This window comes from Dendroctonus ponderosae, unplaced genomic scaffold (genome assembly GCF_020466585.1).
Source record: "Dendroctonus ponderosae isolate FM_Combo_2020 unplaced genomic scaffold, Dpon_F_20191213v2 Dpon_F_20191213_2, whole genome shotgun sequence".
NCBI lineage: Eukaryota > Metazoa > Arthropoda > Insecta > Coleoptera > Curculionidae > Dendroctonus > Dendroctonus ponderosae.
Window position 1 is genome coordinate 11,618,594 of NW_026018165.1, and position 22,375 is coordinate 11,640,968.

Genomic DNA, 22,375 nt, shown 5'->3' on the forward strand with positions numbered 1-22,375 from the left:
TGAATTTAAAGCTGGATCCGCCCCTGGTCCGTAATCAACTAAATTAATCAAATACTATACGTACAGTGCAACTGTACAAAAACAAAAAAATAAAAATAAAGCAGAAGAAGAAGCTAATCGAATTGACTAACAATATTGCCTAGACAGAAAACTTGGAGAAAAATTTTTCTATAACCGTGTACTGGAGATACGTACCTTTCGGATTTCGGACTTTAAAATTAGCACCGAACGATAAGACGCGCCTCTCATATAGAACGATTTTTAGCAAAATATATATTTATAGATTTACATTACATGATTATACTATAATTCTATAAGATTTTACAATTTTAGATTATTTTTAAAAATCTATGATGATGTCAATCGAGACTTATGTATAGCAACATGAAACATTCGAAATACATTTAAACACATTTAGGAATGTTTTCTGGGCTTTGAAGCCGTGGTCTATGGGAATTTCTTCCTGACGTTTCGTCCACAACTGCGGTGGACATTATCAAAGGCGATGAGGCAGTGGGCGAAGTGATCTCCCGTGCTTTCCGACTAAGACTTCTAAGATGTCTTAGAAGGACCAACATTCCTAAATGTGATTTAACCGGCCGTGAAAGCCTTCATAGTCTGATACATTTAAACAGCTTTAATTCTCTAATATGAGATGCAAGATGTAGAATTTCAAAATAAAATCACCGTTTTTCCAAGCCTCAAAATACACATAACTTGTGAAATAGTGTATTTATTGAACACTGAGGCAATTTTCAATTGAAATAAAATTTCTATTTAACTGAATAGATCAGATTCATTCATAATTGAATAGTTCAGATCATAGATTGACTAAGTTCTAACTGGTTCAGATAGTATATACAGAAACTTCTAACGCTCAGAGGAAGCATCACCCGCAGAATAGATGCAATTCTAAATAAAAAATTACAATTTTATTAATACCTGATATAATAGTTTATGAGTACAGTACAATATACAGCTCTTTAGCAAGAAGATAAATAAATGGAGTTAGTCAAAATGGGTTGAAACCAGCATATGTGTGTTCAAATTTCAGGTTGTAGCTGCTGGTATGTGTTATGGTCCAAATGCCTACTTTACATCCGGATGGAACATTATGGACGGTGCCTTAGTGATAATTTCTGTAATCGATATTATAATGTTCCTCATCAACGACACAACATCTCGGATCTTTGGCATCCTCAGGGTGAGTTCAATGATCTGAAAAATAATTCATTCGATTTTCCAAAGAACCCCATGTTATAATTTTATAATAATTTTTTTCACGAACGTTCAGGAAATGACCTGTGCTCATCAAGCATTACATGTTCATAGACAATTCACAAATCGCAAGAATTAGAAGTACAGTAGGTATGTGATAATTTTCTAATGGTTTCAGGTGTTCCGTTTACTGAGGTCCCTTCGACCCCTACGGGTAATCAATCGAGCGCCCGGGCTGAAGCTCGTCGTCCAAACACTGCTGTCTTCCCTGCGACCTATCGGCAACATCGTCCTAATTTGTTGCACGTTTTTTATCATATTCGGTATTCTGGGAGTCCAGCTTTTCAAAGGAAAATTCTACCACTGCATCGGCGAAAACATCACTACCGTAATAGATAAAACCGATTGCATCGGTCGGGGTTATGACTGGAAAAACGAAAAGTATAACTTCGACGACTTGGTGCAAGCTCTGATGTCGTTGTTCGTTTTGAGCTCCCGAGACGGCTGGGTCAACATTATGTATACAGGATTGGATGCCGTGGAGGTCGACAAACAACCGATCACAAACTTTAACGAATGGCGCCTGCTTTATTTCATATCCTTTATTCTGTTAGTCGGATTTTTTGTTCTTAATATGTTCGTAGGGGTAGTGGTAGAAAATTTCCACAGGTGCAGGGAAGAGCAGGAAAAGGAGGAGAGGATCAGAAGGGCAGCGAAGCGGGCTTTGCAGCTGGAGAAACGGAGACGAAGTAAGTTTTGCCTTTCTGCAGTTAACATGTAACTACTATAAGCACACTTGAGTCTCATATTGACTACAAACGTTCCTGTGAATCTCAGCTAATATTTACGTTAATCAGTTGCAACAACAAGCAACTCTCATGGCGGATAAAATTGCCTAACACTTAAAGTAGGTGCTATTCAGTAAAGTCTAGACTAGGCACCAAAAGCAAATACTTTATTTTAGGCAAAACACTATTTATTTTTACTGAAGTTAAATGCAGGAAAACGTTTTTAATTTTTTTTAACTATTTACATAAGTAACATTTATAACAGTATAACATTTATAAAAATGTTCTTAAAAATAAAAAGAATACTCGTCAAACTCGAAGCAAACTTCTCCAACGGCACCGGATATAACATGTTAAATAGTGGCCAGAATGGTTAAAATGGCAAAGAACGAACTAACGAGGAAACGGACTAAAATTAAACAAAAAACAGGAGAATTAACTTGACTAGTCAACCTTCATTCGTAGTCCAGTCTGACGCAGATTAAATATCGGAATGCATAAACTCATTTAAAACTAATTTATATTGGGAAGAAAAGGAAGATTTTTCATTGCTCTTTATCCGTGTGGAATTCTAATAAAATTCTTCTATACTTTTGAAAACTGATGAGCGACTGTGCTTGGATAGGAACAAGCTTAGAATCAACTTTAAAGTAATCAAGTCTACATAACTAATTWACGACAATTGTTACAAAGAGAACTGGTTGTTCMATTTGTAGGGGAACTAACAACTTAACGAAAAATAAAAAAACTAAAACGTTGTTAATTTTTTTGAAGTATTTACATAAGTAACATTTATAACAGTATAACATTTATAAAAATGTTCTTAAAAATAAAAAGAATGCTCGTCAAACTCCAAGCAAACTTCCCCAACGGCACCGGATATAACATGTTAAATAGTGGCCAGAATGGTTAAAATGGCAAAGAACGAACTAACGAGAAAACGGACTAAAATTAAACAAAAAACAAGAAAATTAACTTGACTAGTCAACCTTCATTCGTAGTCCAGTTTGACGCAGATTAAATATCGGAATGCATAAACTCATTTAAAACTAATTTATATTGGAAAGAAAAGGAAGATTTTTCATTGCTCGTTATCCGTGTGGAATACTAATAAAATTCTTCTATACTTTTGAAAACTGATGAGCGACTGTGCTTGGATAGTAACAAGCTAGAATCAACTTTAAAGTAATCAAGTCTACATAACTAATTAACGACAATTGTTACAAAGAGAACTGGTGGTTCAATTTGTAGCGGAATTAACAACTTAACGAAAWATAAAATAATTTWAAATGTAATATTATAGTAATGGAGTGAAATTYATTAGCGCKGTAAAATTGTGAAATAAAGACAGAATAAAAGGTATCAAATCCGCATAATCATTTAAAAATCGGAAAAATCACTGTTCAAKTTAACTTGTATATTCAAGMACTTAGAATYCACCTGACGGTCTCCCTAKGAATCCTAAAATATCCAGCAATTTCCAAATAAGAACCAAARACGTGATGTAAAATTTGCGCATTATTAGCAGCTACAAAACTATGACCTGTTTTGCAGACGGTACTGCGATGAATCCAAAACATTCCGCTACTCTACTAATAACGACGAAATATTTAGATTAAATTTTTTGAAGTCAATGCTCCTTTTCTTCGCTCTTGGTATGTGTGGTTAAAATTCTTATATCTGCATCGTGAATCCTTAATAAACATTTTATTTATGAGGAAAACAATTAGCTCAATCAAGGCTAATGTTTTATCCCTCAATAATTCTTCTCTGTATATATCTATATGAAAACATAGTATAGCGAAAGTTAACATGAGACTGAAAGCTGATTTTTGCTTTCTAAATAATTTCTGTATTTTTTCTAGAAATGAACGAACCTCCATACTACATAAACTACCCTCCGTGGAGGTTGTTTATCCACAAAATAGTCACATCTAAGTACTTCGACCTCGCCATTGCGGCTGTGATAGGATTAAATGTTGTTACAATGGCTACCGAAAGCTACCGGATGCCGACCATTTGGGAATACTTGTTGCGTATATTCAACTACTTTTTTACCGCCGTTTTTATTCTGGAAAGCATTATGAAGCTGATCGCGTTAGGTTTTCGAATGTACATAAAGGACAAATGGAATATTTTGGACGTCGGGATTGTGATTCTCTCGGTATTTGGGATTATCATTGAAGAAATGAAGGAAAACGAAATGAAGATTATTCCCATCAATCCCACAATTATTCGTGTAAGTATCTTGTTTTTTTTTGTTTTGGAATTAGCAATAAAGCCGTTTGCCACATCATTGTCAAAATCCGATTTCCCTGTGCTTATTATACTTTCTCACATTGCAGGTGTTGCGAGTGATGCGGATAGCTCGGGTTCTCAAGCTCCTAAAAATGGCGAAGGGTATCCGTGCACTTCTAGACACGGTCATGCAAGCTCTTCCTCAAGTCGGCAATCTAGGGCTACTATTCTTCCTTCTTTTCTTCATTTTCGCGGCCCTGGGTGTCGAATTATTTGGCCGGCTAGATTGCAAGGTCACCCCTTGCCAAGGTTTAGGAGAACACGCCCATTTCGAAAATTTCGGCATGGCTTTCCTCACCCTTTTCCGCGTTGCAACCGGGGACAATTGGAACGGTATCATGAAAGACACCCTGTATAACGAGAACTGTGATTCCACTGATGATTGCATCAAGAACTGCTGCATATCTCCGATTATTGCTCCGATATTCTTTGTTATTTTTGTGCTGATGGCCCAGTTCGTGCTGGTCAATGTGGTGGTAGCGGTTTTGATGAAACATCTGGAAGAATCGCACAAACACCTCGAAGACGAACAGGATATGGACATTCAACTCGAGAGAGAGTTTCAGGAAAAGCAAGAGCAAAATGAAAGGCGGGAACTCTGCCTGGCCCTTCAGCTAGATGCACAAGAATGCCATACGGAGCAACAGACAAGACTCCACAAAGTAAGTTTTGGTCTATGCTAAATTAATTGTGTCTGTTTTTGAATGCTTTCCAACTAATTTTATTACTTTCAGATGTCTTCAATTTATTTAATATTATTCGCCTTAGATAAATAAGCAATTAGAGAGTACAAACTACAATCGTTTTTCTCCAAAAAGTTTTCAGTTTAGGAAGTTTTAGATTTGCGTGGTTTTTTGGGACATTATGCTTCATTTTTCGAATTCTCTCAAGAACCATTTGAGCCACAGAATTCGTTTTGGCATCGTTGGATAGAGAATTGAAAATTCGATTCAGTCATGTGAACGAGACTGCGGAAATTCGAGTAGTTTTGACCCAGAAGGCAAAATTTTAACATCAGACACTTAGGTGCCAGATTATGCCAACATTTCATGTTTTCCGTTCCGTTTTTGCTCATTTCTCGGAAGCAAAATGAGCAGTAACACTAATTTTTACATCATGCCAGAGAGAACTAAATGGCCTTTTTAGAAAGTGTACCATCGATAAGAAAATGTCGGCAATTTTCTCAAAAAACGCTTGATTTCAAGAAGTTTTGGATTTGCGTTGTTTTTTTTTGAGTTACGAAATCGACTCAAACATGACGCTGCTTTTCTAGAAGTTTATCAAGAACAATTTGAGCCACATAATGCGTTTTGGTATCGTTGAATAGATAATTGAAAATTCAATTCAGTCATAAGAACGTGAGTGAGCAACCTGGAGTAGTTTTGACCCAGGCAGYGAAATTTKAATATCCGACATTTAGGTGCAAGATTAGGCCAAAATTTCATGTTTTCCGTCCCATTTTGCCTCATTTCTCGGAAGGAAAATGAGCAAGAACGCTCAGTTTTGCATAATTCCAGGGAGAACTAAATGACCTTTCTAGAAAATGAACGATCGATAAAGAAATAGTAGTTTTCTCACAAAAGTGGATCCGCCCTTGCCCAGTTCAGAGATCGAACCATCGAACCTTAAGCCTTGAATTTCCACCGGAAAATTCAAAATCAAGCTCGTTTAGATTCAGAATCGCTTTTAGAAGAATCACAAAATGCTTTCGCTGATTCTAGACACTTAAAGTTCAACTGATAACAAAAATCACTCGTTTTCGCTCAGACACTCGCACGAAAAACTCCCGGAAATGTATTTCCAAGTATCCATCCACTGGAAACCTCGACCACTCGAAGACAAATTAATTCCGCCTCTAAATCAAAGTTCATCTAGAGAATTGATTCCAATTGGCCTTATCACGTCAGCCAAATACGTACCTAAGGGTTCGATTATTTGCTTTCGGAGGTTTTTTTTATAGAAAAATCGACACACACGTACACATATTCGCTTCGCAAGAGAAGCCTGCCGACTTCTCTTAAGAGAACACTAATGTTTTCACTAGTAAAGCCACATCAAGCCTTTCGCGGTTAGGCGCTCGCACTCGCTTTTTAAATCTCCGCACTCGTTTTACGAACATAATTCGGAATTATGTGCGGACGCTCCTCAAAAAGTCTCACATTGTTCGGTTGAACACCCATTGATTTATTTGATCCTGGAGATGAAAAGAATGCAGTCAGGGTCGTTATTTTTTCTTAATTTTCCTGGCTGAGCGCACATTGGAAAATATCTGAGAACATGATATCTTACATTTTAAAACCCTTGCCGCACCGAATGTTTTACGCAACATAACACAACGAACTTATTTCAGTTTACTCCATGTCTACTTCTTCTAAATCTTCACAACTAGAAAATTATCGATCCTGTCTATTTTACAATTCTTTGGCTTCTGTGTGGCCATTCTTGCCATCTCTGTGTTAACTCCTTTAACTGTTAGTTTGCCTCTAATTTATCATCCATCTTGTCACTTAGAATCTCTAAGCTTGAGTTGCTGCTAATGGCATTTTTAAATATAATTTTTAGTGGGTCTATCAACTCCAATGAAAAACTCCTCGAACTCTCTAGGCTTGCATATTAACGATTTTTATAAAATTATCAGAAAACCGCAGGTCAAGAAATATACCTTGAAATAAAAAGATTTTACAATTAAGTACAAACTTGATTATTACGTCAATATCAATGATGTTGCAAGAAACGAACTTGCAAGAAATTGCAAAACTTTAGCTAGGTGGTACCCATGCATCTCAAACAAGAGAATCGAGTTAAAAGATAGTACTATTCCTGACCTATATCTCTAATGATTTATGATTTATTTACAGTGTTATCCCTGTTAAGGCATGGACTACAGAGTTACCTTACTTATTAATAGTTTTACATTTGTATATTTAACTTAAAGGCCATCATTTTTCTTTGAAGGTAGGTTGATTCGATTTAATTAACTAGAAACCACCTGCATCTGTATTAGAAGCTTTCCAAAAAGGTGGATACTGCAACATAAAGGCGCCTTTGCTTCCAGTTTAATTGTAGATAATGCTTTAGCTTTATACTAGACAGCTGTTCGAAAGAACGGAGCGCTTATAAAGAGCTTGGATTCAGCAATACGAATTGATTGAAGCTTTTGTTTTAGGTTCTTTCCTTGCCATCGAATTTCGTTTTCAACCCTCCCGGTTGCGGCACAAAAGTAATCTTGGAAAGACAGCCATCTCAAAGTCGTCGCCAGACTCTGCACAGTCAACTTCCAATAATGATGTCCAACATATCAGACATAAAAAATATAGACGATTCCATTACTGATATATACAGTATACAAGAAGTGGCGTGTTGCGATGAATCGCCTCCCGATAGGAAAGACGCGATTCGGGAATCCACTAGGCTAAACTTGGACGAAATTTTAACTATTCCACCTATGGAATCGTCAGTTACACACCAGCTGAGAGTCTCCAATATTGATAGCCCTCAAAACTATCTAAAAACCGTAAACGAAATCCAAGAACATAACATCAGCAGACTGTTAGTACCCCAGGAAACTAAGCCAATCAACAGATTATACGGAAGTACAAAGCATCTTTTCCAGAAACAAGTTTCTATGGACCTTTATGAGGAAACTCCATTCCTTACACCTCCAGGTGGGGGCAGTTTAAACCCGGCGAGCAGTAAGTTTACTAGTGAAAAAAGAGATAGAAGTGAATGTTTCAAACCTCCGAGGCATGATAGCCAAGAAAGTGTGCAACGAATAATAACTGAACGAAGACAGTTGGATGAAACGCTCAAAGAGCTTGATAAATTCGATATATTTGATATATCGCATGATAGTGAGGAACATTTAGTGCAGGATAGTCAAAACGATTCTAAAAAGGAATCCTCTTAATACCATACTTATATGAAGTTCTTTTTATAATTAACTAATATCTAGGGAAAAATTGCTTTCTAACAAACTGTTCACTTTTTCAGATGTGCACTAAGAGTCAAATAGTAGTTAAATAACTATCGGGTGTCCAAATTTTATGTCCAAGAAAACGATCCTTGATATTTCCAATCTTACATAATAGCAAATACGGTTGCAGTTATTTGAAATATTCACAAACTGCATTTTTTGCCAAAAAAATTCCTTCAACATATGAACAGTTTAAAAATTAATACTAATCACACTATCTATCTAATTATTTTCTATGACAACACCGTATGGGTACATTTGATTATTCTAATCAGGCTGCAACATCAATGAAGTCAACAGAAACTACGAATAAGATATCGCAAAATCTTTGCATTTCTATGTATTATCTAGGATAATAGGATAGTTTTACGAGTATGTATAGCAATTGTACAAAAAGCGTTAGGAGAACTTTTTCTATGTCATATTCAAAAGTCAGGCTCAGTATATAACTATGTAAAAAATAAAAAATAATGCTATAATTATTACGGGATTTAGAATGAGTTCATTCACAATATCGCTGTCCTAGAGAATTGTTACGCGTGAAGTTCCTAAAGCTATTTGAGATCAATGCATTATTCTGATTGACATAAATTAGATAGTTAAAGGTTCTAAAGTTTCCATTATGAAACTTATTTATATTTTCCAGCGTAATGAGAATTGATATAGAATAGAAATCAAATAAAATTTCTGTTATAAGATAAATTATAAAATGAAAAGGAGAAATTTCTGACAATATTTCCACGGTTTCCAACAGGCATTCGGGTAAGAACTTTTATTACGAAATATTTAAGATCATGCAGTAAAAAAGTTCGATAAAATATAAATATAAATTTCATTTCCACCATAATTATTCTTGACAATTATTCCTTTCATACGGTACGGGTGATAGGATCAACAGCAAAGTGTTGCAAACCCATTATTTCGATACTAAACATCTGCAATCAACATGTGTCGATTAGCTGCAAACTTCAAAAATACAAATATTTTCCACTTTCTGCAACATCGAATTTTAAGTCCATCAAATTTTTGTTGTATTAAAACTTTAAACCCAGATGTTTATATCTACAGTGAATATTATTATAAAGTGTTAAGCAGCAACCCGTTAACGTAGGATTGTTGATAACAAGATTACTTAAAAACGAATAGTTAAAATGTGTATGCTATTAGATAGATAAAAACGTAGAGTAAATTACTCTAATAACTTAGTTTCGTATACTCACAATATTAAAGTACTATGAATTAATATTGCTGAGTATATTAACAGTTTAAAAGTTAATTATAAAGCGCAAAACTTTACAGGGTTAATTCTCTAAAAAATGTTAGATAGATACACAGTATATAAGGTGAAGAAAATGTAGCGATTAAAATGAATTTAAAACTGACAATCTAACTGAACCCTAATTACATAGAACTAGGTGAATGCAAGTAGCTTGAATTAGCTATTTAGTGATGATTGTATAATAATGTAGCACATGTTGGGCAGAACTTAATCTCCTATATTAACAAAAAAGTAATGATTCGAAACAGAAAAAGAATTTTATGATTGTTTAGGTAACATTGTCTAATAATTATATTATGTTAAGGAAAACAGCTCAGAAAATATTAATAGCATACAGCAAATATAGTTGCTCTAACTATTGAGATTCTTAGAACAAAAAGATACATTTATGTCCATGTCTTCCTATAACTAATGGCATTGGCAACTATGGGCATTGTTGTAAATTAGTATTAATACAATTAAGCAAACAACTCATTCCTTAAACATAATGTGACATAAACGCACGAAATATATTTTTGTTCGGTCTATATTAAAAGAAAAAATATTTTGTTTGAGTTTGCGTAAGTGAAAATATATTTGTATTAGTCAAAATATATTTTTTAAGATTGGAAATTCGGGCCATTAAAAAATAATTTACAATTCGGTAATTTTGTAGCCGAGACAGTAAATGTAGTGTAATGGCGTACGATATAGTCAAATCAAATCGTTTCAATGTCTTGTCTGTGATATTTTTACTCCCCCTTACCTTTTATTATAGCGTCTAAATACTGCTTCGTACGAATAGCAATTGTACAGAATGTTTTATTTATTGAAATAAAAATTTAAATATATTTTTCAATATTTCTAGCATCTAATTCTACATGTAGATGAACAGTCTTTAGAGCCTACTTCTATAAACTCTCAATGTTTTGTTTGAAGACCAAATGTAAAAATATGCCTTTAACCAGTTTTGTAGTTTGTTCGCATTTGCAATTCTAGAATGATTTGCATTTTAAAAACCTTTAACATGGTTTTAAAAGAATGTAAAAAGTGAACATTTTTTATTTAAAAACTTTAAAAAGCAACAAATTATTTCCGTATTGGAAATAAAATTATAACTAAAAAATAATCGCAAGTTGTTTATTGAGTAAAACTTGACCTGCTCAGAATGCTGTCGCGTTAACTTATCATTTCAGTTTTTTCAAAAATGTTCAAGCTTCGCAGGGGACTTATGCAAGTCCGGATAAAGATTCGAGCACGTTTTAAAGCACGGCATATGCATTTTACATTTGGAGTTTTATTTGTTAGGCTGTTCGATTCTATTCTAACCTGTGCCTTCTGTCTGTAAATTAAATCTTGAATTCTTCGTTAATACCGTTTGTAAATTAGCTACTAGTATTTAAAAATCGTTAGTAAATGTAAAAATAAACAACTGTAAAATATGTAAAATGGTGTTTAATTTAGCCGTTAGGAAATCAGGTCGTACTATTTTATCATTAGCCTAAATCTGAAGTGTACGATTTCATTTTCCTTCAGTAAATAAATTATTTGTCGATTCTTATAACGAATCAACGATCTGATGTCATTAGGACAGGTACGGAACAGTTGAAAAGATGTTATAGATGATTAAAACACAAAGAAGCATAGGAAGACCTCGGAAGAGATGGATCGATCATATAGCGACTGTAGCTGGAAGAAAGTGGCTGAGAACAGCCAGATAGAGAAAAACAAGCGCCAAAGCACAACACTGGATGAACAAAGGTTGAGCATAAAGAATGCTACAATCTAAACCAGGCGAATATAATTTTAAATCATTGCTGCTTAATTTACTGTTTTCAGGGCGTCGCTTCTTTGTTTTTCTATTATTTATCAGTATCATTTTAACCACAGGCAAAAGCGTTTCTCCGTATTTCGGTCTTACGATTCCCAGATGGATGAAGAATTATTGTAAATGGTAACTTCCAATGGGTTAATTCTTGTCAAGCGGAGCATATAGGACTCTAAAAAACAACTTTTTGGCGAAAATCGTTTATTTTTTTAATCCTTCGATATGAAGTTCATTTACAGAAATTAGGCAATTACTAATACTACTTAGAAGTTTTATTATACATTTAAAAACATATGTGACTGAAAGTTTGACCGTGTGTTGAAATCTCTTGATACTAAACAGCAATTAAATATCAAAATGGTTTAAACAAAATTGTAATATTTTTCAATTTGTAAAACCTACAGTCACAAAACGGGGAGAGGCAATTATCCAGCAATGGGAATCAAAGAACTAATTTAAAAAATTTACAAGCTAGGTCACCTGAACTACATGATGTTAAATGGCATCTGGGAAGTATTTCAGTTGAGGACATATATCAGATATGGTGGCCATGGAAAGTCATCCACAGTCCTAACATCGGTTCTCAAGATTAATTGTGAGCTCACCTGTTGCTAACTGCAAAGAGCCAGACCAAAGCATGAGAGAAGGACCACTGCTTTTGGGTAAAATTACCTACTGTTTAATATCTGAAATACTCTTGAAGCCTTATACTGTACTATTACTGAAATCCGTAGAACAAATAAATACATGTGGAAATAATGTAGTTACGAAATATCCAGGATAGTTACTTGATGGAAGTTTGAATGGAAAAAGCTAACTTTTGTTGCTAAGTAGAAGCAGTATAAATGCCACCAGACAAGGTTAAGAAGAGGTTAAACATTAAAGGAGACACACAGCACGAATTAAATTTATCAGAAAAAAATTGATATCCCATTTGCTAATATTTTTCACAACAGTAAAAAGTTCGATTCTTTGAATTTGAGTTCAAAATCTAGGTATATTTCATATACTTAACATGTCCAACAGCATAAGACCAGCTTATATCGAATAAGTACTACTTGAAAAAGTACACATATGATATCGTAAGAACACTTGCATTATACATATTTTAAAACAAGCGTTAGAGAGATTAAGACCATGGTGAGTTTAAAAGAAACAAGCACTAACCCAGTCATAAAAAACAATTTAAAGAATTCGCGCGTTTTCTTTCATCTCAAACTTCTAAAGTAACTCTATATTTGCCTAAAGGTTACATTCTACCGTTCCAACAATATTGTACTTTTGGGAAAAAATTTCGTTGTAAACTGTTTAAAGCTGATGTTGTGAAATCAGGTTATAAAGCGAAGTTAAGCAGAGACCAGAGTAAAACTTACATGAGTTTCCGCACCGAAATACAGGTATGTATATAATTACTTTGGGAATTGTTACCTTTATTGATGAAGCAACGGTATTGAGCTGATTTTAATAAGGTATTCTCGTCAAGTGAATAGAATGATGTAACTAAATTTTGATGAGAGATAGGAGCATTGAAAACTATATAGATTAACAATATATAGTTAATATTAGTAATAATAACAAAGTGATTTGATCCCTACAAATTGTCACAAAAATAGTATTAATTGGGAACAGCCTGAAATTACAGAAATACTCATTGAAGGTCAGTAAAATAGATTAAAAATATAAAATACAATAGAAATATTTTTACAGACGGGCAAATGGATTTTGCAAGGTCCTTGTAGGTACACACTAAACTTGCTTGCTTAGGGACAGATCTGTCAGCTAATCATTCATCATAACACATCATACATTCTCCTTTAGCTGAAAGTTACTAGGGGTTAGTGAGGGTAACCAAAATACAGCATACATATATACATTAGTTACAAAAATGAGGACTATCAACAAACCTAAGGGAAAGATCAATTTAAATTATTAACATTAGTCGCCAGGCACAATCTGCTACTCTAACTGAGGACATTTAGTGAAAGACCAACGTAGCAAAAAGCATTCCTGTTCCAAGATTCCGTTGCAAGATTCGAAATAATCATCAAGATTTTATCTAGATCTGTCTATTGTCAGATTGGTACATATCTTAATCGGCTTCAAGAGTACGTTCAGGACAAAGCTAAATTATTGAATAAATACCTCGTTTACAATTGACGATGAAACACATAATGAGGGTCAACTAGAGTGGTAGGTACCCGTTGATATTGAGCTATCAGCTTTGAAATATTAAAATTTTAAACTTAAGCTATAAATACCTCTCATTGCAAAAGTAGAAAAGTACAAAAAATTGAGCGTACAGTGTTGCCAACTGTTTGCAGCATTGTTGGGATGTTTCACTGCTGAAAACTTATAAGACACATTTTTGGCAATGACTGACCATGTCGACTATGATAGTTTGCAAATAAATTGGTATACATCACACAATCAGTTAGACATAAACCACAAAACCTGTTCACCATACGTGATTTTGAACACTATATCACGCACCACCTTTTCAAGATTTAAATAAACCCGAATATGCCAACAGTTTTTGTTACAAAATACCTTTGGGAGAATTAATTAAATGTTCTGTTGTCATTAAAGTATCTTCATACAGGCGTGTGTTATGGTGAGCCTTATTTTAACTTTAAATGATAATCAGTTAAGATAATTGTTTATAACATCCGATTAAAATGACTTAAGAAAAGTAAAACAAAACTAAAATATGGTTTAACCCTTTGTCGAATTTCATCTTTTACCTATAGAAAATTTCGAATTTAGAGGGCCATATGGTGGAATATTCAGAACCATAACTATAAATTAATAAAACATATGTAAATAGGTAAGTTGTAGTTTTTAGCTCGTTCTACCTGAAATGTGCATACATACCAGAAAACAAGAATTTGATTGATCTTGATTTTAGTAGTAAATGTGAGGATAATCAACAAAAACACTTTAAAAATTGAAAAAAAAGTAGAAAAATGTCCATTATATCAGATGCTATAAAACAACTATTTAAACTTTATTATCCACTACACTAATTACTGATTCAGAATTCGATACCAAACATAATCTGATGAATTATCTTACCATGGCAAACTAGTTTGTGACATGAAAAGTATGCGTTTATGTTATTTGGATGACAAAAATACGTTAAATTTTCGTACCTATCGTGACTTTCTTTCCATGACTGGCTGATATGAGAGTTTTCGCGTCAAAAATGTAAAGTACTTAAGAAACAAAAAGTAAATGCATATGTTCCATGTGAGATCATTAATCAGATGAAGCTGTTTGCAACACTTCTCTACAGCTCACCAAACACAATAACGGTTCGCAATGTTTGCCTTATATAGTCAAAGTAACATTTGCAATCTGCGAATAAATGAATTACTTAATTCCATTTTTAAAAAACCGTTTTAAAATTCTTCATTGTCGTTTTCCGTTACGATTTTTCGAATTTACTTTACTTCAACTATCAATATACTTTAATAATTAATAATAATAACTATAATAAAAACACCGAATTTACACTATGCAAAAAATGTTCGCCTTCAGAAATAATACTTATATGAATAAAAACATCAAATAAGTCGATTATCAGTGTATATGCAAACATTGCCATAAACCCGAAGATATTAGCAGGGAACAATTTTATTATAAATTATTAAATCACTAACCTGTTCAGAGCCTGAAAGAGAATATTAATTATCAGTTTATATAAAATATCACCTACCTGTATAGATGGTCTTACTGGTCAACTACAAGATTGGTGACGATTAGTGTCGGTGCCTGTGAGAGTGATGGTGATGATGGTGCCTATGACGATCTATAAAAAAATTACGAACATTCATGTCTAATACCAAATGATGATGAAAATTACCTTCTCGGTCAGAGCGGTGTCGTCTCTCTCGTTCGCGATCCCTCTCCCGTTTTCCATCCCGCAACTCCACATCTCTAACTTGTTCCCGTTCCCTGTCTCTCTCTTTATTCTTTCGCTCCGTGTCCATGCGTCGATCCTTCTCCCTAATCAGAGAAATAAATGACGTAATGATTATTGGACAAAAATGTGGGCTAACATTACCCCAACTCTGACCGGCTTCGGTCCCTTTCACGTGCGTTAACCTTATCCTTTTCTCTATCCCGTCTTGTATCTCTATCGTTGAATCTCTCTCTTTCTTTATCTCTGATATACTTTTTCGGTTCTTTGGCTTCTTTCACAACTTCTATTATCTCTTCTAATGCTTTTTTTAATCGCATATATCCCATATGTTGTTTCCCCATTAAATGATCGTCGATTCTTTGTTGCGCATCACCTACAATTAGGAAAGCTCCACACACTTCACAAACCTCCATTTGTTTCTCTTGTTCAACAGCTAACTGCGCAGTAAGATTTAAATGTCCTAGTTCGGCCTTTTTAAGGGCGTCTCTTTCCTCTTTTAGCTGATCGCAGAGCTTCATGAGGCCTTGAGCTTGTTCTACATTTCCATCCGTCCCAGCCTCTTCGGCCTCTTTCTCCAACTCGTTTATTCGTTCATTTAAGATGTTTATTTGTTCTTGATTTTTTTCGGCTTGTTGTGGGTTCGTAACAGCCAACACGTTTTTTCCACTTAAAGCTAGACGTTGTCGGCCTTTTATTATTTTTTTTTCTACTTCATTTATCATTGACGAACAAAATCTAATGAAATCTTCTTGATATTGTATTTTTTTGTGGTGATTTTTTTTCGCATCTTGAAATAGCTTTTTAGCTTCTTCATCATGCGTTTTGATGCATGGACCTAGATCAGCGCGTGTATTTACAAAGAGATCATGAGGACAGAACTTCACCATAAAAAACTTGCAAAACTGTAAAAGAAAAACGTGTGTTAATTAATTGGACAACCACCAAAAGTTTCGAGTAGCAAAGCGAAAATAAATTTAAATGCAATTTTAAGTAAAACCTTTAAATTAAGTATCAGCCGAAAATTCAACGGCGAGAAAATAAAAAAGTACGTCTAAAGTGTTGCCTGGTTGAAGAAAAATATCATTGAATTTTAGAATCCACAAATTATTTTTCGAAGAATCAGTTGAAGCTTTAACCACTTTAATCGAGTTTAATTGCTAGTAACGATCATTGGAGAGGAATAATCAGCATCATAAGGTAGAATGTCATGAGCGGAGAAATAGTCACATCGATTTGAAATAATTCAAATAGCTGACCACAATAAAATCTCATTATTAGATATAATCTCACTATAATACGAAATTTATAGAGTAGTTTACGAAGCAAAAACGTATTGATTTCTGCCGCTTTAATTAGGTTTAAAGCAACGTCCTCAATACGATAAGATATTAGTATATCTGCAAAAAGCAAATGTTGATTTTAAGAACCATCTTTTAAATTACTGGTTACACCACCCCAATCATAATTAGTTTTTTCCAAAAGTAGGAAACATTGGATTAGGGCTTAATCGAACTGGTGCCTAAAAAATTTTTCAAAAAAAACAACGTTGATTGTCACGCCAACAATAGGTTGGTTACCAAGTACAGCAAATCAACTGAAGTTGATTTATTGAAAATACATACCTAAGATTCGTTGTTAAATTAGTTATCTTACCTCAGGGTCCTCCCAATCCGTGGATTTAACTTTTTCATTTGGAGCAACATTTCGATGTCGCCCCATAAGCTCATCTAGAAGCTGTGCTGCCGCGAGAACCGCCATTCTTGCGGCTTAAAGTTGTGAAACACGGCTGTCCAATTAAATTTCGCTGATGTTTAAATATCGAAAAAAATGCACAATGATTGGAAGAATTATGAAGGCGATTCTAAACCGAATGCATCCAGTTTACATGATCCTATTCACGTTTTTTAGCAAACCTTCATGCACCATGGGATTGTTTGACAACTGATCAAACAACTACAGCAACTACAATGAAAGCGTAATGCACAGATTACCAAACTAATAATGAAAGGCAAATCGAAATGACATAACTGACATTGCGGATGACGGTTCAGAAGTGTTCTGTGGACTGGTTGACCACCTGCTGAAGACTGAAGCAGGGTTGCCAGTATTAACAAATAAACGTAAGCTTTAAGTAAGTAATAGACTAACGGATCCCGATGCATTGAAAAATTTTAGAAGCAATTAAAAATACCTATTTAGCTATTAAAAACTTTTCGTGTAATTAAAAATCCCGATTTGATTATTTAAAAAATTTAGAAATAGTTAAAAATTCCGATTTAATAATTGAAAAATTTTATAGGTACCTATTTAAAAATCCGATTTAGCTCTTGAAAAATTTTAGACGTCACATGGTCAGCCAATCACAGGGTCTTATTTTCGGTCTATTCTGTAATACTGAGCTACTATACATGTCCGGGTAGGCCTGGGTAACTCAGTGAATTTTTAGGAGTTAGCGCAGTGCTGCGCAAATGGCTCGGTGCGCCAACCCAACGCACCGGCGCGTTGATGTTGATGACTTACTTGTTTTAGATTTACTTTTAAGGCCATTTATTAATAATATTTTTAAATGCCTTCAAATCACGTTACTTTTTGTTCTAAACGCTCAATTTTTCCCTTAAAAATGATGACAATAATTTGCTAAAAAATGTAGTTTTTTAGTTTTGACTGAATTTTTTTTGCTTTACTTTCAACTCAAAAACGCTCTATTTTGTAGAGTTTGACTGAAAAATACTGAAGGTCTGGAGGACTGTTAGGCGATAAATAACAAGACAAATTTATAGCTTTGTAAAAATTTTACAAAAACTTTTATTAGCGTCGAACTCGACAGAATCAAAAACACTTTATTTTAACATCTAAAAAAACTCCGTCTGCTACTCCTATCTCTAAAACACTTAGAGTTGTTATAAACATTTTGTATAAAAATATCTCCAAAATTCGAGAGGGACTATTCAGCAGCCTTCTGCGTTACAACGCTGCTGAATAGTGTGCCTCCACCCATTGCTTATGGCGTTGGCATTACTGCCTGAGAAATTCTTGGACAGCTAAGAATAGGTGGAATAGTCTCCATAACCCAGAAATAACTTCTAAACGAAATAGTAGTGGCCAATTTGAATTCTTTAAATAATCATTTCTCCATCAAACATGTTCGCACAGCCAATCGGATCGCAATTAATGAGATCAAAATGTTTAGTGTCGTTTGTAAAACGTTGCTCGTCACTGTGTACAAACGTAGAAAATGTTGAAAAGCATCCTCGGTTTCAATGCGATACAAGACTTTTGAAAGTGGGCATTATAGGGGTTCCTAACTCCGGAAAAAGTACAATAATCAATCAGTTAATGGATAGAAAGGTAGTTGTAGATTACAAGTACACATTTAGTTACCAATAAATGTGCGCTCTTGTGTTGTAGGCATGTCCAACTTCCTCAAAAGTTCACACTACTAGATCAACAGCCATGGGAATAATTACAGTCGGTGATACACAAATTGTATTTCTTGATACTCCCGGCTTAATTAATGAGAATGAGAAGAAAAGGTAAAAGTGAAAATGTGCGGAACACCAGAAATCGTAAAACTTTTAGCAAACTGAGGTTTGTCTTTTAGAAACGCTTTACGTTCCTTAAATTATATTTTGAAAACTACTGTGAATTATTTTTTTAAGTTTAATTTTGAATAAGTTTAATTCTGATTTATTTTCCTGACTGCTACACGCTTTGTTATGATATTCTTATTTTTTCTGGGTCTCAGTCAAAGTGTGAAGTAAAAATTTTGAAACATCGTTGATTTCATTACGTTTCGGCGAGAGACAAAGACCTAAAAGGACGTTGATTTCTACCAATCACGAGTTTGTGTAAATTTTAAATCTGATGTCTCGCCGAAACGTAATAAAATAAACGATGTTTCAACATTTTTACTACACACTTTGACTGAGACCCAGGAAAAATAAGAATATCATAATAAGTTTAATATGAGGTATTCATGATTGATACCCGAACGGTTAGCAGAGCGATCTTATTAAGATATTGGAAAATATGCACGGAATCCCGTAATCTCAACAGTACTTTGCTTGATAATCAATGAAGGTGATCAGGCCCTCGCGTTCGCGGTTAATAATATGCTCACATTATAGGAGATCCCTTTACCAACAACTTTTCTTTGTGTCATTTTTTAGCGAAAATCCTATTTTCTGGCTTCCTCAAAGTAGTGAATTTCCGTGAGTGCAAAGTTGTCGAAATTCGCATTTTTACACAAAGCAAAACTAAGAAAATCTTATGACTAAAGTATGTAAAAGAGTATATCTTTAACATGCTGAGTCAGATAATTACTGTTGGCTAGATGAAGGGCCCATCCATCCATTTAAAATCGATAAATTAAGAATAAATAGCATTTAAAATATTTACATAAATTCAGCGTTGTCGTTTATACTAAACTTCCTGAGCCCATAGATATTTGGTTTTGTATATTGTGGGTTTATGGTGTTTTAACGACTTGAATCATAATGTAAAGTAAATTTCTAAATTAACAACCAAAAGTAGACGCTGGGCTTCATTCTTCAGTCACAGTCAGTCATGATCTGGGACTTATTCTTAGTACTGCTATACTATTACTAGTACTGCTATACTATCTCAACTTTTCCAGGTTTAATTTAGAAAATAGCTTCCTTAAAGACTCAAGGCGTGCTTTACGAGAAGCAGATATCGTGGGAGTAATTCATGATGTATCCAATTCCCATTCAAGAGACAGGCTAGACATAAAAATTATAAATTTACTAGAATCGAATAAAGACAAACAAAGTATCCTTATTTTAAATAAAGTAAGTATAAAAAAGTCTGCTAAAATTCCATACAGGTGTGATAAACAATTTCTTGTGGTTGATGATACATATGACAGAATAGAGGGCAATTGGACCACCTTTTTTTCAGGCGAGAAAGAGCTTAGATGTGCGAGTACACTGTGCTTGCAGGAAACGCAGGAATCTTTCCAAAAGTCTTCTAATCATAAAATTCACATAATATTAGAGGCAAACTAATATCAACTTTGTCGTTCCACTTACCAATGCAAGCTTTGAACGTGGCAAAGATTGAAAGAAGCTGGAAGTCTGCTTATTTTTCAGAATACACGGTTTACCAAAATAGGTTCCATCAATTCGCTGGCGGGTAGGGAAAAGTCCGCGTCGTTGTGCTTGCCATTCTGAGCTTACCAATCGAGCGTGTAACAAAAGTGTATTCATGAACGACAAAAAATTGTTTCTCCACACGTGTAACCAATTTCATGTTCTAATTACGCACTACAAAACTTTTAGATAGATATTCTTAAATCGAAACGAAAATTGCTGGACATTACCAGACTACTCACTGATAACTGTGTTGATGGGAAACCAATTCCAGGCCACCAGCAACATTCAACTAAACTTGACTTTGAGAAAGAAACCAAGGCGTGGCCCTATTTTAAAGACATTTTCATGGTTTCAGCTCTAACAGGCGAGTATTGCTCTAAGATCGTCAACGATCTTGTTGCATAATTTCTCATGCATTTGTCATTTAGATTCAAAATCAGAATCTTAATATAAATACCGACATGAAGACGATTCTAATACATTTAGAACGAATTGCCTGTAAATTGCTGTTTGTTATTCGATAGTAATTTTGGGAATATGTACTTGATGTAAAGTAATAAACATGTATTTTCAGGTGATGGATTACCGGAAGTTAAAAAATACTTTGTCGATAAATCGAAGCCAGGCGAATGGATGTTTCCAGATAATATCTGGACGGATAAAAGTGCTGAGGAAATTATACAAAGTTCCGTTCAAGCAAAATTATTGGACTTTTTGCCACAGGAGATTCCGTACTCATTGATAGTTGAAATTGAGTATTTTCATATAAATGAACAAGGTATGTATAATGATCACTGTCGCTAGACAGGATTTATTGAGAGGGTCAGTATTGTAATGCGGAGTCTAGAACGAACGCGGCGTGTTTGCGATGTACGAAAATCTGAAGCGTAGCCGTGCTATGATAGGCTTGCACTCTCAAAATGTTAGATCAGTCTACCGGCTGATCTTGATCTGCATGTAAACTGCGGAAATTGTCCAGGGCCTTACCAAATTAATTCAGCGACGTGCAGTAGCATGAAATTTGTCTGAACGGAACCAACATTGCTGGTTGATTCTCATTTCGGCTTGAACGTACATGTTTACAAGCAGGACGATTTAAAATCTGTGCCAACTTTTAAAGTTTCTGTATGGTGTGCCATTTTGCCCTCCAGGATCATCGGGCGATTTGTTTTGAACGTTCAAAATATTGAAGAAGTTTGATCAACGCCTCCGAAAGATATGCAAAAATGTTGTAAACTTTTTCCTGTCTCAGCTTCTCTCAGCTCAGGAATGCCTGGACATCAAAATAATGTATTTATTGTCTTCAAAATTTTACTAAACGATATCCCGTTCTTGTTAAGTAATGTTAATTTGACTTTTAAATAAAGGATTTTCAATATAATATTATATCTCGCAACGGCAAAGACCAACCGGTACATACAGTCAAACACAATCCTTCAAACCAATTACTATACGGACGCACGAACATGACAAAAGTATCAGAAAGACTGATGCAGTTACCAACAAAATGGAAAAACAACCCGACAATTGGACGATTACAGATCCCCTTTGACTTACGTAAGATTTTAAATTTAAAAAAGTTTTAAAATGGTGCAGTGAGCGGTCAAAAAATAATGTAATTCAAAAACATTGAATATGGAGTGTGATTATCTTCAATGATTTGTTAATATGAAAGACAACAAAAAGTCTAATTTCTTAACAATCTAATTTACTCAAAACTTTCTATTTGCAGGTGTTATAAATACAGTCGTATTAGTTAAAACGCCTTCAATACGACTGTCAAAGTTGATAGCTGGAGGAGGATATGGGAAATTAAGACAAATTATCCAGAGTGTTCAAGAAGACCTACAAAATGCTTTTAAGAATTTCGTACGGATCAGTATTGTATTGGATCCACCACCACAAATCGCAAAATAAAGCCCATAATGTCACATATTTAATATACAAGACATGAATTGTCTATAACAGATTTCGTT

General features: G+C 34.4%; 4 protein-coding genes across 7 annotated transcripts in view; 2 read left to right on the forward strand and 2 right to left on the reverse strand.

The window, feature by feature from the left end:
- The window catches only part of LOC109544639 (voltage-dependent T-type calcium channel subunit alpha-1G), a 58,982-nt gene extending 48,002 nt beyond the window's left edge, over positions 1 to 10,980 (forward strand). For all 4 annotated transcript variants that reach the window (XM_048663499.1, XM_048663498.1, XM_048663500.1 and 1 more), the window contains 5 exons: positions 1,055 to 1,204; positions 1,397 to 1,967; positions 3,872 to 4,245; positions 4,352 to 4,966; positions 7,471 to 10,980. In XM_048663499.1, the coding sequence (XP_048519456.1) occupies positions 1,055 to 1,204; positions 1,397 to 1,967; positions 3,872 to 4,245; positions 4,352 to 4,966; positions 7,471 to 8,211 (2,451 nt within the window). In that variant the 3' untranslated portion in view covers positions 8,212 to 10,980. The remainder of the gene's footprint in view (positions 1 to 1,054; positions 1,205 to 1,396; positions 1,968 to 3,871; positions 4,246 to 4,351; positions 4,967 to 7,470) is intronic.
- Positions 10,981 to 11,547: 567 nt separating this feature from the next.
- LOC109544587 (luc7-like protein 3) lies at positions 11,548 to 17,044 on the reverse strand (the record flags this gene model as incomplete). The annotated part of the gene is given in 4 exon segments (XM_019914873.2): positions 11,548 to 15,171; positions 15,226 to 15,368; positions 15,427 to 16,187; positions 16,939 to 17,044. Coding segments are annotated over 4 exon segments (1,059 nt in total). The 3' UTR covers positions 11,548 to 15,121.
- Positions 17,045 to 18,284: 1,240 nt separating this feature from the next.
- LOC109544667 (GTPase Era, mitochondrial) lies at positions 18,285 to 22,371 on the forward strand. The gene is made up of 6 exons (XM_019914980.2): positions 18,285 to 18,633; positions 18,694 to 18,818; positions 19,922 to 20,096; positions 20,586 to 20,763; positions 20,974 to 21,177; positions 22,132 to 22,371. The coding sequence occupies exons 1-6, from the start codon at positions 18,427 to 18,429 to the stop codon at positions 22,314 to 22,316; spliced, it is 1,074 nt and encodes a 357-aa protein (XP_019770539.1). The 5' UTR covers positions 18,285 to 18,426; the 3' UTR covers positions 22,317 to 22,371.
- LOC109544511 (RNA polymerase II transcriptional coactivator) overlaps positions 22,328 to 22,375 on the reverse strand; it is a 1,970-nt gene continuing 1,922 nt past the window's right edge. The window contains exon 3 of the mRNA XM_019914756.2: positions 22,328 to 22,358. Coding sequence (XP_019770315.2) covers positions 22,328 to 22,358 — 31 coding nt within the window. The remainder of the gene's footprint in view (positions 22,359 to 22,375) is intronic.

What these genes read in the sequence shown, in the direction of transcription:
- LOC109544667 (XM_019914980.2), top strand. Translation starts at nt 18,427, where the DNA reads ATGTTCGCACAGCCAATCGGATCGCAATTAATGAGATCAAAATGTTTA. An exon ending in ATCAGTTAATGGATAGAAAG is followed by an intron (nt 18,634 to 18,693) that starts GTAGTTGTAGAT and finishes CTTGTGTTGTAG; the next exon opens with GCATGTCCAACTTCCTCAAA. An exon ending in GTATCCTTATTTTAAATAAA is followed by an intron (nt 20,097 to 20,585) that starts GTAAGTATAAAA and finishes CAAAACTTTTAG; the next exon opens with ATAGATATTCTTAAATCGAA.